This window comes from Halyomorpha halys, unplaced genomic scaffold (genome assembly GCF_000696795.3).
Source record: "Halyomorpha halys isolate HHAL.00 unplaced genomic scaffold, Hhal_1.1 Scaffold3263.1, whole genome shotgun sequence".
Lineage (NCBI taxonomy): Eukaryota > Metazoa > Arthropoda > Insecta > Hemiptera > Pentatomidae > Halyomorpha > Halyomorpha halys.
The window spans coordinates 1455-16791 of NW_027107414.1; the positions used below are offsets into that span (position 1 = coordinate 1455).

General features: G+C 30.9%; 1 protein-coding gene across 1 annotated transcript in view; it reads left to right on the forward strand.

Moving 5' to 3' along the window:
* Nucleotides 1-3090: 3090 nt before the first annotated feature.
* Nucleotides 3091-15337, forward strand: part of LOC106691800 (1,5-anhydro-D-fructose reductase) — a 19283-nt gene continuing 7036 nt past the window's right edge. Inside the window, exons 1-3 of the mRNA XM_014437689.2 lie at nucleotides 3091-3248; nucleotides 10668-10829; nucleotides 10909-11109. Of these exons, the coding sequence (XP_014293175.1) occupies nucleotides 3174-3248; nucleotides 10668-10829; nucleotides 10909-11109 (438 nt within the window). The 5' untranslated portion in view covers nucleotides 3091-3173. The remainder of the gene's footprint in view (nucleotides 3249-10667; nucleotides 10830-10908; nucleotides 11110-15337) is intronic.

Genomic DNA, 15337 nt, shown 5'->3' on the forward strand with positions numbered 1-15337 from the left:
CAACTCCTGTGGATTCTGGAGCCCTCCCGGGGTCCACCCAGCCTCTTAAATTGGGTAAAAAGCTGGCGGTAGAGCGTGATTCTGACCAAATCACCTCCTTGCACAACCGTTGGTACTTCCTCACAAAGTACTGCACCCCTGACCCTTCATGGGTTGTAGCAGTACAGATTTTAATTTAATTTTTTAGTGCCAGTTAAAAGAGGTGCCTATGCAAATATTACCGGCCGAATTTCACAATTTTACTAGAGTTTCAAAAAAGGGTCATAAAAACCAAACAAAAACATAATATTTACATGATTAAAAAAATCAGTGTATTAAGTTAAGGACGAAATAGAGAAAAAACTATAACACTGATTTTTCCATATTTATTGAAAATTATATAAATAAACAGGTATAAATGATCATAAAGAAAATAAAAATTTAGTTCTCTCTTTTACATACAGAACGTATTTGCATATACGAAAAGTTATTTTTTCATTATAACATTATATATATATCGTTTATTACAAAGTATATACTATGAATTTTCAATATATTGTGTATTATAATAAATAATAGTTCTTAAAAAAATAATGATTAACTTCAAGGCACATGGTAAGGAAGGATTAAGGGCTCGTATCTACGAACGATAAGTCACATTTTCATTTATTTTCCCACGTTGTTATTGAACAAATATTTCTTAAATATCTCTCGTAATGAAAATATACCATTTATAAAGTATTATAAATTTATTTTGGGATAGAGTTCTCTTGCAATGCGAATAGTAAACTACGTCAAGTTGTGGGCCGATATTTCGGTACTGGCACTTTTCACCAGTATAGCAAAGGCTAAATATCGCAATCCAGCACTGAAAGGATTAAATCAAACTGGTAATTTTTTCTTATAAATAAAAAAAAAATTGAAATAAACTGACCTCTGAGATATTCCAATATCGAAAAAAATAAAAAGATCGTCCTTAGATCACTATGTTGATGCTAGAGAAATGTAGGTTTATGCTTTCGGTAAACACTTCATTTTGTCTCCCTCGAGGAATATCCAGGAAAAGGGGATAATGCACGTCCGCCTTCGTGACAACGTAAACTGGACTCCAGAGTTGACCAGACTGCTGGCTACTAATACTGTTCAAATACTATACGATATGGAGATAAATACGTCTGAGCCGAGAATATATACACAATAAATATGACTTAAGTATAAATAATTTTTATATTCTTCAGTTTAAATAATAACAGAGTACATGCTTAAAGTATAACAGATTCAATTATTCATTTTATTAAATGTACGTAATAAATTATTAAAAAATATACTGGCTTAAACAATAACATTTATATTTTGTAAAAGGCACTTTCAATTTGAACCCAAATTTTTTTATCTTTAAGGTTTAACGATGAATATTTCACTGTATAGGATATGAACTTCTGAAGAATTTTATATTTCGAAAAGCAAATGTACTTTAAATATAAATATTTTACCATTCACTATTTTCTAATGATAGATGGACTTATTAATATTAAACACTAAAATTAGAGTCAGCTAAATGACAATTCTATAAACTAAAAAATCTCAAAGTCTAAAACCCGAGTTGGACTAGTATCATGATGACCAATATAAAAAAAACAGCACAATTTAACGCCATTCTGCAACAAGTGAAATATTGTTAAGTTATAGTATATTAAATATTGTAATCATATGTGTTAAATTGTTATTATATTAAATATTGTTAAATAATATTATATTAAATAGATAAATCTGTAAATTTTAAAACAGTTTTATAAAAATTAACAACAAAATTATGTACATAAATTAAAATAATTAGATTTCTAATTAAAAAATGAATAGACTTATCAATTCACAGTAAACAAAAATATTAATAAGTTGTAAGTCTTATTTCTAACGACAGAAGTAAAGTCCTGACTCAGCCTTACTTTTTTTTTTTTTTTTTAATAATTTATTTATTGATATTTACAACAGTATACACATATATACAACAAGTAAATTTGCTGTAGGTGACATAGTAACATGATAAAAACATGTGGAGAATCTACCCACTGATAGAACTCCAATAACATTTCTAGAGAAGAATATCTCGAGGCCATCTTCTTTTCAGACGCCTAGGAGGATTATTAGGTACTGAAGGAGAAGCCAGGTTAGAAACAAGTGGATTTGGGTGGTTGAGAAGTTTATTATGGAAGGAACGGTATCTGGTTCTGGCCAAATCGGCAACATATGGAATATTGAGGTACTGATGGATGACTTGATTTGTGACAAAGTAAGGAGCATTAAGGATTTTACGAAGATTTTGGACTGTAAGGATTGGATTCTAGAGGAATTTGATGGTTTAGTAGAGCCCCAAAGCTCAACTCCGTATGTCCAGATAGGCCTTATAATAGTCATGTAGATCAGTCTTTTGTAATGGATTAGCCTTACTTTGAAATTGATATATTAAAGTTAATTACATTTTATTAAAGAACAGAATTAAATTTGGTAAAGATTTTAAATAATTAAGAAATGGTAGTACATAAAATTTGATATGAGGATGCTAATTAGTTTTAAAAAAATTTATTAATTTTTCTTAAACTAAAGAATGTACATATGCATTGTGGAATTGGAGTGAAATCGTGCTATATTTTTGCAAACATATATATGTTATTTATAATTCTAAGTTATATGTTAACATAGTTTTTTTTTATGGGTTTTCTATTATTTATGTTTTTGCTTTCAACCATATAATTTGCATAGATTACTTTGAACGAATCCTACTTTCTTTTTTTTCTAGCAAAGATTTACTATACTTTACTTATGAGAGCATCAAAATTTATTCACTTGATTTTTTTAATAAAACTATGTGAAAATGATACCCTAACAATTTGTCTATTTTATTTAATTGAAAATAGAATTTGTTCAGGTATAAAATTATGTCTGTATGTACTCTAAGAGAACAGTAGAATACGAAGGAGCATTTCTTGACCGAATATATTTAAAATGTTCTGATTAGTATATTACGTATCATTGTTTAAACAAAGCTAATTACACTTGTATAGTACTTGATAAAGATGAGATAATGTTATCTAGAGCGATTCCATTAATTTTGTTTGATTTTAGAGTAGTTTTTTGCAAGTGTAACGACGTTCAACACATCCAAGTCACCTTGGTTTTATACGTAACCTGGAAGTATGGAGTACCATCCTGGAAGTTGTATCGTAGCTGGTGACATGAGAATACCAGTCATCAACATTACTACCTGGAAGGTGAGTTAATATCATTTTAATTTATTAATCTATTTATCTTAATTATCGTTTCGCAAAACGTGGCTACGGATATATTTGAACCATTTACTTTGATAGTAAGACACATCTCAACCATTTTTTGATTGTCTTAAGTCTACCAATATTCTAGTCTGGTTTCGAACCATATTTCAGCTCAATAGTAATTTCAAATCAATTAAAAATAATGCAAACTCAATATAAGAGTACATAGATAATTTGGATTTATTTTGATCTAGAAAAATAGTCAAAATTTCTGTTTTGATATATTTTTAACATTCATTCACTTATATATGGAATATAGTAGGGAAAATGATTACGATCATGGGAAACTTCGAACTCGAGTTTTCTATAAAAATACTACATTATGAGATCCAACAACGTAGTCTCGCAAAATGGTCTGTTACTGTGTTTCAGAGAAAAATGTATTATCCAGCCATGCTGCCCAAATACATTAAAAAATATTAAAATTAGGTAAAAAATAAATGATAATATACACAATAGAGAGAGAGAGAAGAAATAAAATTACGTTGGCTCATATAAAAATAGTACACCAATTTACTATTTGAGTTTAATTTGACCGCAACCAGACCAAATTCCATTTATTGATGCACACCGTCAATCATAAATCTTCCAAAATATATTATAACTATTTTCTTACCGTATTTAACAATTATATTTCATTTATTTGATAATTTTATTCTCCCTATCTCACTCTCTCATACCTCCCCTCTTCAATTATCTGCGATCTGCGAACCTGGTCCGATAAAAAAGAATATATGATTAGATAACATAATAAAAACAAATAAATGACATAATTGTCGCAGCAGCACTTCAGCTTTTAAAAAATAAATAGATTGAAAAAAAAATTTAACATATATATTTAAAAAACAAAAAGTTAGTTGAAAGCAATAATTAAATGAATAAATAAGTTAAAACACAAATAAATAGGTTAAAAAGCTAAACAAAAATAAAAAAATATATATCTAAATATTATGTATAAAAAAAATATATTATCCTTTATTTCAATACGAGCACACCAATTCACACAAAATTTGTGGACTTATGTGTAGTAGTAAGTTAGAGCTGCTCAATGACACGCCAGAGCGCATCACACCAAATTTTTATCACTCGTGTTTTAATCTAAGTTTACTTTAACAGAAAATGTATATTAAGTTAAAAAAAAAAGAAACATCTCTTGTTAAATGGAATTTTCACATTTTTTTCTTACCTTTTTTTTTCTCCTTTATTGTAAATATATATCAATATTAATACATACCTAAGTATATAAACATGTAACTGATGTTACAATATAATATAATATATATACAATATTTTATATAATATAAATATAAAAATATAATATAATATAATCAAAAAAAGGCAATCCCACCCTGCTATGACCCGCGGGGATCGACGGTCTTATATCACTTTTGAAATATTAGCTTAAAATGGGAAGAGGAGACTTTAAGATAGTTTAATCGAGCTATATTTAAAAATCGGCTGAACTTGAAAAACGGCATGAGACCCTCCACTACTGCCCTCCATGGTAGCCTGACTTTTTAAACAGACAATTATAGCGAGTAAGTTGGTCGATGTACGACATCTCACAATCTCAAAAGAGGAGACCATAACACGAAAAAATGACAATCCTTTCTGACCGGACCCACCCTGCTATGACCCCCGGGTAGCGACGGTCTTATACCACTTTTGAAATATTAGCTTAAAACAGGAAGAGGAGGCTTAAAGATAAGTTTAATCGAACAACATTCGAAAAGCGCCTGATATTGAAAAACAGCATGATTATTTGATCACAACAATAATTGTTTAGTTTTCTTTAAATACTATTTTCAATGTCTATTTCTTTCGGTAATGGCTGACTTAAATTATCTCAGCTGATTCCTAGGTTTTTACCGGTGAAAAGTCTTCCGACGTACACATAGAGATTGCTTTATTTAAAAAAAATAAATAATAAAAAACATAAAAACAGAATAAAATAGGTGAATTTTAATTAATTTATACTGTACGAAACCTGAGGAATATATGTTAATGGGTTAAAAATGCAGAATGACAAATATATCCAAAAGTTGGTGCAATGTAACTTACTTTGATGGTAAATCGAAAATGATGAACAGTATCGAAGATTAATAGTGTTCCACTTTTAATATGGTTAAATTTTATAATGTTAAAATTAATAAATTTATCTACTAAATTAAACCAGTGTTACATAAATCGGTCCACTCTTGGAAACTAAATAATTTATTGGTTTACTTAATTTAGATTTCTTGTTATCCGCCCCTTCTTCATGTCTTTGTAAAAACCTCTTTCATATCGAAAAATAAACATAACAAGTGTTTATTAGCCCATATCAATAAGTTATATTTATAGGGTAGTCACAAGTTTTATTAATATAAATTTTATGCCTCTAAGTTGTACAGTAAAAAATATCTTGAAAAGAAATTTTTTTCTTTGGTTTTACACACCTTGTAAATATTTGGTCGGCTGAGCTTTCTTCACACTTGCCTGCCTTAGGCTTCTGCTTTCCACCGCTTCTGTATGCCGCTCTTTCGGATCTTGATCGATTCAGTCTATCCATCTGGTTTTCTGCTTCCAATGTGGTTTATTGTGAACTATACTGGGATTCATTGTTGTGTAGAGCCGTCCTGATGTACTGCTTCGAGCCGCATGTCCCACCCTCTTCATGTCATGTGATATTGACCAGTCTCTGCAAGCAGTTCTCTGTTAGTTCTTCTCTTCCATGTGGTAAGACCCAGATAGCTAATTGTATGGAGGAATTCCCCTTCAAATCTTTCGATTCTGCTTTCTAGGGGATTCGATTCCATTTGTTTAATCTTATTCGGGATTTCAGTATTGTTGACAGAGAGAAGGGTCTGTTCGCATTTATTATACGTTGGTCTATCTCAGACCGCTGATCATTTATTGATGTTATTGTAGAATCGGGTTATTTTCAAATTACCAATGCTATATCTTATCCTAAACAGAAACTCCAAACTAAAACCATAAACAACTATTCTTGTATTAAAACAATTCTCAAGCCACAGCTGATGTACGGCTGTGAAGTCTGAGGAGCGGCATCCTTCACGAAAAGAAAAAAAACTGCAATCTTTCAAAACAAAGTCCTAAGAATCGCAGTTAATGCTCCTTGGTTCATAAGAAATAGCCAATTGCATCGCGAATTACAAATGGAGTCAATAGAGGATCACATCAAAAAACGGTTCATGAAGTTCCACTCCCAGTTGCCGAAAGTTAACTGAGCTGTGACCTACAACCTGGGAAACCAAACCGCTATCCGAAGACTGAAGCCCAGACTGCTGCAGGACATTCTGTTACAAATTTTAATAAATATAAAATTAATTCATAGTCACACTACCTCAATTTTACTTTTTATTATTACTCATTTTATTTATTTATTATTATTTTTTTTTATTTCTATTTTCTTCTCTCGTCCCTTTTTCAAATTAACTTGTTTCTTTTCACTATTAAATTTGAGTATTACAGGCGTGTAGAGAAACTACCCATTGGTAGCACTCTAATGACATTTTACATTAGCTCGTCCTGTGGCCATCTTCTTTTCAGGCGCCTCGGAGGATTGTCAGGAATGGAAGAGAATGCAAGATTAGAAACTAGGGGGTTTGAGTGGTTAGAGAGCTTATAATGGAAGGAGTGTTGTCTGGTTCGGGCTAGATCGGTTACATAGGGAACATTAAGGTCTTTATGTATGATTTTATTGGTGACAAAGTAAGGAGCATTGAGGATTTTACGAAGGATTTTGGATTATAAGGATTGAATTCGAGGGGAATTCGAAGGTTTAGTAGAGCCCCAAAGCTCAACTCCATATGTCCAGATTGGCCTTATTACAGTCATGTAGATCAGTCTTTTGTAATGTGTTGGAAGTTTAGACCGTTTGTCTAGTAAGTGATGTAATAGGAAAAAGCGAGCAGTTTCCTGTCTTTTCAGTCAGAGGATTCCAGGTTAATCGTTTGTCCAAATGTAGTCTAAGGTAGTGGATCTGTTCGACAGGGGTAAGAGTAACATCATTAAATGAAACTGTAGGGCAGTCTACACTTAAACATTACAAACGGGCAGTCTAAACTTTTACATTAAAAGTTTCAGTGAAAAATGTATGAATACTGATAGTATCACAAAGCCCAAAAATTGTATTTGTGTATTTTGATGTTAGAATTAAATTATTGATAAATATTTCATTCTACTAAGACCTTGGGATATAAATAATAGTGAAACATTATTAAAATCATACCAAAATCAAAAAATAAATAAAAATAATAATAAAAAAATTCTATAAATAAATAAAAATAATATTTTTATATTCATAGAAACCAAACTTAGTATATGAAAAAATAAAATAAGTAAAATTTTGAACTAATATAACTAAAATAAAATACATAACAATTAAATAAAAGTTATACTTGTCAAAGCCCTGTTCCATCAGGTTTTCTAGTACTGACAATTTGGAGCTCAGAATGAAAAATTAAATTTGTTTAACGTTTTGAAACAGCAACTATTTTTATTCCTCCTAATTTTTGTTGGCAGACTCATCAACTTTGGTTAGTAACTATTCAAAGTTTTTATTAAGGTAATCAAAACTTGCGATGACATAACTTTGACATTTTCTCCTCTTGGGGTTAGTAAAAGAGCCAGGAAGAGAAAAAGTCAGTTATCTCACCCCAATGTTTGATTAATTTAATGAAAAATATGTACAATTACAAGTCAAAATTTATGAGTCTGCCAAGTATAGGTAGGGGGAATAAGAAATGGCGGCTGTTTCAAAACGTTAAAAAAAAAATTAATTTTTCTTTGGAGCTCTACATCTTTAAAATTACAAGAAAATAGTATAAAACCTAAGTGGACATTATTTAAAGCAGAGTAAAATTGCTGAAATATCAGCTCTAATAGAGCTTATTACGTTCAATGGTTCTCGAGATATAGCTTTTTAAAAAGCAATATTTCATAAAATTAGTAGTTAGTTGATTTATTTTGAGAAATCTATATCTCAGGAACTATGTGACGTATAGATGTCTATTAGCACTCAATTTAAAGCTGGTTTAATGTACTATAAAGTAATTAATGACCTTTAATCTTCGTACGAAAGTAGTTTACATGATATTTGATAAAATAAATTGATTTATAGTTGTTCAGGCAATAAGTTTGATTTATGAAAAACTTCAATTCAGAAACCATTAGACGTACAGATGTTCGTCAGTACTTAAATTAAAGCTAGTTAAACTTATCATAAAATAGTTTATAACCTTTATCTTTGTATCAATAGTAGTTTTTATAATATTTGACGAAATAAATTCACAAAATGTTAATTTCTAGTAGTTCGGATAAAATGTTTGATTTTTTAAAAAATATATGTCTAGACCCATAAGACGTATATATGTCTGCCAGCACTCAAAACAAAGGAAATTTAACTTAATATAAAGTAGTATATGACACTTATCTTCGTAGGGATAGTAGTTTTTAAGATATTCGCATATAAATATAAATTTGGCACATGAAAATTTGTCCGAACAACTATAAATCAATTTATTTTAGCAAATATCATGAAAACTACTACTCATGCAAAGATAAACTTCTTAAACTACTTTATAGCCCATTAAACTAGCTTAAAATTGAGTACTAGATATAGTAGACATCTGAGTACTTGTTGAGTAGTAGGCATCTCTACGTCGAATGGTACTGATCTTTCAATACATTCTGTACAACATTTTTATGAAATGTTGCTTTTTAAAAAGCTATATCTCGAGAACAATTTAATGTAAATAACTCTATTAGGGCTCATATTTTAGAAAATTTACTCTTCTTTAAATTATGTTCTCTTAGATTTTCTAGAGTTATTGCTACTTTTTTTTTTACTGTTTTGAACAGCCGCCATTTTTTATTTCCCCCTACCTTTACTTGGCAGAATCATCAATTTTGGCTAGTAATTATACATAGTTTTCATTAAAGTAATCAAGTATTGGGGTGGTATAACTGACTTTTTTCTCTTCTTGGGCTCTTGTACTAGGTGTTGTATTATGAGAGGAGGTGGAAGGTAAACATATAGGAACAATACGATTATGTTTTAATACAAAAGTGAACATAATATATATACATATTTCTAGTTATAATGGTTTGTAATATTTGTACTTAATATGTGTATTTAGAAAAATATATGTCCAAGTACCACAGCAATAACATTTTATCGAAGATTCAGGAGTGCAATAGATTAGATGTGCAAAAAAATACATTGGATAATTACGAGTATAACCACATTTTAATTCGTTTAGAATTGTTCTTTAAAACGTTATTTCCATCATTTTTGTGTAAAAAATCTTAACCTACAACAAACCTAGACCTATGAAAAAATTTGAGTAGCCCAATTCAAAAAAATGTAAAATAACGTTCGAAATAGTTGTGCAGTTCTCATTTGGAGGGGTCTACAATTTTTGAGGGGTCTTTGTTAACACTCGCAACTAACAGCTCTGATGATGAACTATAGCGTAGGTCGAAACGTCGATATAAAATAAATAAGTAGTTCAGGAGTAAATTACGTTATTTTTTGATAAGTATCACAATCTGCCGCAAACTTGGGCAGTGAGTAATAATGCTAATTGAACACATTCATGCCAAAAATAAAAAAAAAAAAAAAAGAGAAAAAATAAATAAAATCTGTATATGATATAAACAGAAAAATAAATAAATAAAATGAACATAATCAAACAATGTAAGTTAAGTTATATGCAACATTTACAATCTCAACCTGAGGATCCAGGAGCCCACTCTATGAGGGGTAAAGCAGGGCTAATCGAGATCCCAGTGCAACCCTCTCACGGCGTCACTCGTACTGAACCAGTGGAGACTGAGTATGTGCGTTACAGCTGCTACTACTCTGCATGAGCGGAGCATCTCGCCATAGCCAGAACTCTAATTGTCGATTTTATTTTACAAAAGGTCTCTTGGCAGCTGTCGTTTCAACCTTCGAAGTGGATTGGAATGATGGGTGGAACTGGATAAGGATGGAACCAAAGGATTAGAAAGGTTTATATAGAATTTTGATAATTTGTTTGGTATGAGGTCAAGTACAAACGGATATGCAGTAAATAAGTAGTTGTTATTATTTTTTCTTCCTTCTAGACCACAGTCCTGATCATCTCCCCTAAAGGAACTAATTTTTTTTTTTTTTTTCAAATTTATTCAAAATTGTTTAGTTTTTTAATTCTAAAACATTTTCCTACTAAGTAGTTGTCCGATATTGTTGATATTTTTACTCATATAAACAGATTAATGCTGATGGTGATTATCTATAATAAAAGTGAACAAGATACATCAATTACAGAAGCCATATTTTTATTTATACCTAATAAAAATTTTATTTTTAAGGTTCCTGAGGAAAACCTCAAAATTGGATTAAATACCTCATTGGAACTGGGTTATAGATGTATCAGGACACTCTATTCAGAAAGGAAGGCAGTAGGAGCTATTCTCAAAAAAATGTTTGAAAATGGCGAAATCAAGAGAGAAGATCTTTTCATCTCAGCAATGGTATTGTTACAATACTCAATGATATCTTATAGTTCATTTATTAAAAACTTTTTAATATTATAGATTAATTTTGTTTTAGCTTCCAGAAATAGGTATAAGGTACGAAGATGTTGAGTACTTCATGAAAAAGTCTCTGGATGATCTCCAACTGGATTATGTGGATTTGTACGAAATTTGTTCACCTATGGGCTTTATTAGAAAAGGAGACACACTTGTCCCTCTAGATGATAACGGAGAAGTTTTATTGGATTTTAAAACAGATATTGTGAAAACATGGAAAGTAATTAGATTTATTTTTTATTAATATACTTGTTTGAGAGTGGTTTAGTTTCTTTTTAAAACAATTTTGATCCTTTTTCTCTCAACTTTATTCTTTTTTAAACATCCGACGTTTCGACCACTCAGGTCATTTTCAAGGATTCCTTATTTTGTTTTCATTTTTTTCCTTTAAAATTCTTAAATGCCGGCTAATTGGCTTTGTCCCATAAATTCTTCTATAAAATTCTTTCCCAAATTAAAAAAACCAGAAGGTTCTGTTTGGAGTTTGTAAATGAACATAGTAAGAAAAGTGGTTAATAAAAGTTTTAAATTTGGGAAAGAATTTTATAGAAGAATTTATGGGACAAAGCCAATTAGCCAGCATTTAAGAATTTTAAAGGAAAAAAATGAAAACAAAATAAGGAATCCTTGAAAATGACCTGAGTGGTCGAAACGTCGGATGTTTAAAAAAGAATAAAGTTGAGAGAAAAAGGATCAAAATTGTTTTAAAAAGAATGGAAAGTAATATTATTTTTCCGAGTATAGTTAGTAATAATATTACTAATTTATTTTTTATTTATTTAATACTGTCCCATTGTGTATAGTTTGAGTTATAAAGCTACCATATTGCAAAGTTACTAGTTGCAAGAGCAGAAAACATTTTAAAAATTTGACCTTGGCTGGCTGTCTATAATTTTATTTTGAAGGTGAGGAATTAATACTCTACTGCTAAGTATTTCTAAAGAAACGTCATAAAAATGATTTATTTGTTCATTTTATAATTTCAAATAATTGGGTTCGAAAAAAGCATTATTTTATGAGGCCGAAATTTCGAGCGAGTAAACCATTTACGAAAATTTCCCAATTTCTTATAATTTTTTCTGAAATCATAGAGCAGCATGCAATACAAAATAGAGCTCAAATCACTTATTTGGAGACTAAAGGTCTGTTCCAACCAGTTCTGACTGTCCGGAACTGTATGGAGCATACATAGTACGGATTTTCCTTTTTAAAACCTGTACTGCGCATATTCCGCATATTCGCACAGCTAGAAGAGATTGTTGGAACAGACCTTAAACCTAAAAGAGCTTAGCCACCGAACTGAGATGGAATCCTGAATGATTTCAAGAGCAGACGGATGTGTACGAACTGAGGGATCTCCCATCATGCCCTTCAGGATTTTATGTTTATTTAATGAGCTGTCACTTTCATACACTTCGGCTTATTTTTTCTTTACAATATCATTGTGTATACTAGTTACAGTCAGAAGGCTTACTATCAACAAAGCCTGTAATCCATAAATAGAGAATTAAAAGGACAAATAAAGTACTCTATTATTTGCCTCGGTGTGTCCCGTTCTTTTTTTTTTTGATTCCGTATATTCCTTACTAGTTTCGTTTCTTTTATACCCTCATTTTCTTTATAAAATAAATATATTTTTTCTATTCTATCTCTTATTGCAAATGGTGGTTAATAGATGTGCGGCCGGCAGTCAAAAATTTAAATGCTTATAACCCAATTCTGGTGGTTATAAATGACATACCTCCATTTCTAGAAATTTCCATGGCAGAAACACACACCACTACGTATAATGAATTAAAATTCCCACGAGAATGCCCCAAGACGTGAGGAAAGCCGAATCGGATCTCGAAAAGCTCACCGGAGGGACGAGCGAATTGAGTTATTTCTCGAAATGGGGCCATCGCCTAATGGCCAAAACAGGGAGGATGCGAAGGCGTTGAGAGCGGTGGTGGTCTGCTGGGTGAAATGAAATATCCTTAATCAGATTCAGGCTGATGAGGAGACAACTTGGAGTGAGGTAAAGGGAAAGTTAGAACAGTCGTTTGGAGGCTGACGGTAGGCCCCGGAGGAGGATATCTTCCAAATATTTTGGGGGACTAAAATACCTAGACAATCTGGCGGTCTACTGGGAACTTCTAGTCCAATTTAAGCGGATCATGGGTTTACATCAAACTCGAAACTTTCGATTCGGATCAGGTGCAGAGAAGAATGACGATCTTATCTACGATTCTAAAGATTCAGGTGGCGAAGGGGTTAAAGAAGAAGGAAGGGCTACCTAGGAAGCGCTCTTTCCTGGATTGTAAGTAGGATCTAATTCATGGGAACAGTCGGGAGTAGGAGTCCCGAAAGGAAGAAGAAGAGTCGCGATGGACGACGATCGAATACTAGCGCCCGCAGGAGTGAGTAAAGAAAAACGTAAAATCAATGAAGATCAAATGAGAAGAAATAGAATCCAAGAAGATAGAGCAGATCGTAAACGGAATTACCCAAAATGACTGCGGAGTCGGAAACAGAGTTGAAAGGCTAAGAGAAGAGACGTGAGAGAATACGCGGAAACTTGAGATGGGCATGTAAACGAACGATGAAGGAGGAGAAATTTAGAAAGAGATCTAAAGGGTTACGGCATAGGGGCGACTGCGCGCTGGTAAATGACGGGATTAAGGGAGAGCATTGATATTTTTCCGCTTCGGCTACCTTGGGATCTTGGGATCAGCAAGAACCAAAAAAATTGATAAATTGTTTACTTCAACTCAGAGGTACCTACGAACGTAACTATGTGAGTTGTATATTGTCGAGATGTCGTCATATATATACATATATAATGGTGAGTAGATTGTTGATCGTGAATGGCATGTATGAAGAGAAGAATTTCAAGACTTCAAGAACAAGAGACAAGATTAACAAGAACAATACTAAAAACTAACATTATAGATCTTTAAATAATATTGAAAGACATGAATAGTTGAAATATTATCGTAGCTTATCTTTAAATCATTCCTTTGATTTAGATCTGACATCTGTACTTGCCACAGCCCGGAGCCATGACAAAAGATTTATCTCTGAAAGCTTCTATATCCATCCAGAACCTTCTGTTAATTTAAAAACTGACTGACACTTATGCTAATGAACATATTATTAGCATATTCCAAAATTCTTAATTTATTAAAATAGTGTTTATTTTATTTCCTCCCTGTTTTATGTTCTTTTATTTTTTAATTATTTGTCGTCACTCTTTATATTTCTAGTTTTTTTTTTACTTTTATAACTTGTACACGTATTCTTGACTTTTCCGTTAGACACAAAACCTATTCTAACATATTTTTGAACTCGACAACCGCTCACTATGCGCCTCTCATGGATTTAAGAACATTACCAAGCAGATTGGCTTTTTACATATTATTTTCTTTTTCTCATCTTTCTTTTTACACTCCTTCACTATTTTTTTATTATTATTCCTTACCATCGTTACTAGTTCTGTTTATCACATATTATTATTGTCATATTTACTAATTACTTCTTAATTATAAATTTTATTTTTTTATTTTAGTATTTTACTTACATTTTTATCAATTACTTATATTTTCGTTTTCTTTTTTCTAGAACTGTAATTCTACTGTAATTATTACTATTAAATTAAAGTATTCATATTTCTTTGTTTCTTTTTAATTTAATAACTTTATATTTTTATTTAATTAACCCTGTTAATTACCTATACATCCGTTTTATTTTCTACTTTCTTTCTTTAATTTACTCTAAATAATGGTTATATTATAGATATATTCACTAATTAGATTTACGCTTTATTTCTCACTTCTTTCATTACTTAATATTTAACTCTTCATAATAAATGGAATAGGATCCGGGTGCGGTCAAAAAAACTCAAATAGTGACAACTATTTTAATGCGTCAACGTTTCGCCTCACGTTGCAGGGTTTCGTCAGGGCTAAAAAAATGGGAAATTACAAGAGTATAAAATGAAACGTAAAAATAAATTAAAAAAATAAAAGGTATATAAGCAATAAATGAAAATGGAAATAATAACAGATAAAAAGAAGAAATATAAAAGAAATTACAAATTAAGAGATGAAAAGGAGGATAAGAATAAAATAAAAAAAAAAAAGGAAGAAAATGAACGAGACAGAATACATACCTGATTTGACAGAAGTCAAAGTCGAAGTGAATCATTTGTATTGAGAGGAGTGGGGATGGCAGTTAAGTACGTTACATTTAACCTTCCGTCGGGCGCAATATGAATCCATACGAGTTCGGGCGCAACTCATCTGATAGATTAAGTACACAAAACATAGAATAATTGGCATCCTCATTTTATATTATGGAAATAAATCACTTTATTTATTTATGAACTACATAGTAGAATAAAATAACACGATTATCTTAACAAAAAAAAAAGTTATAATCAAATATAAAATGGACAAATAGTTTAAACG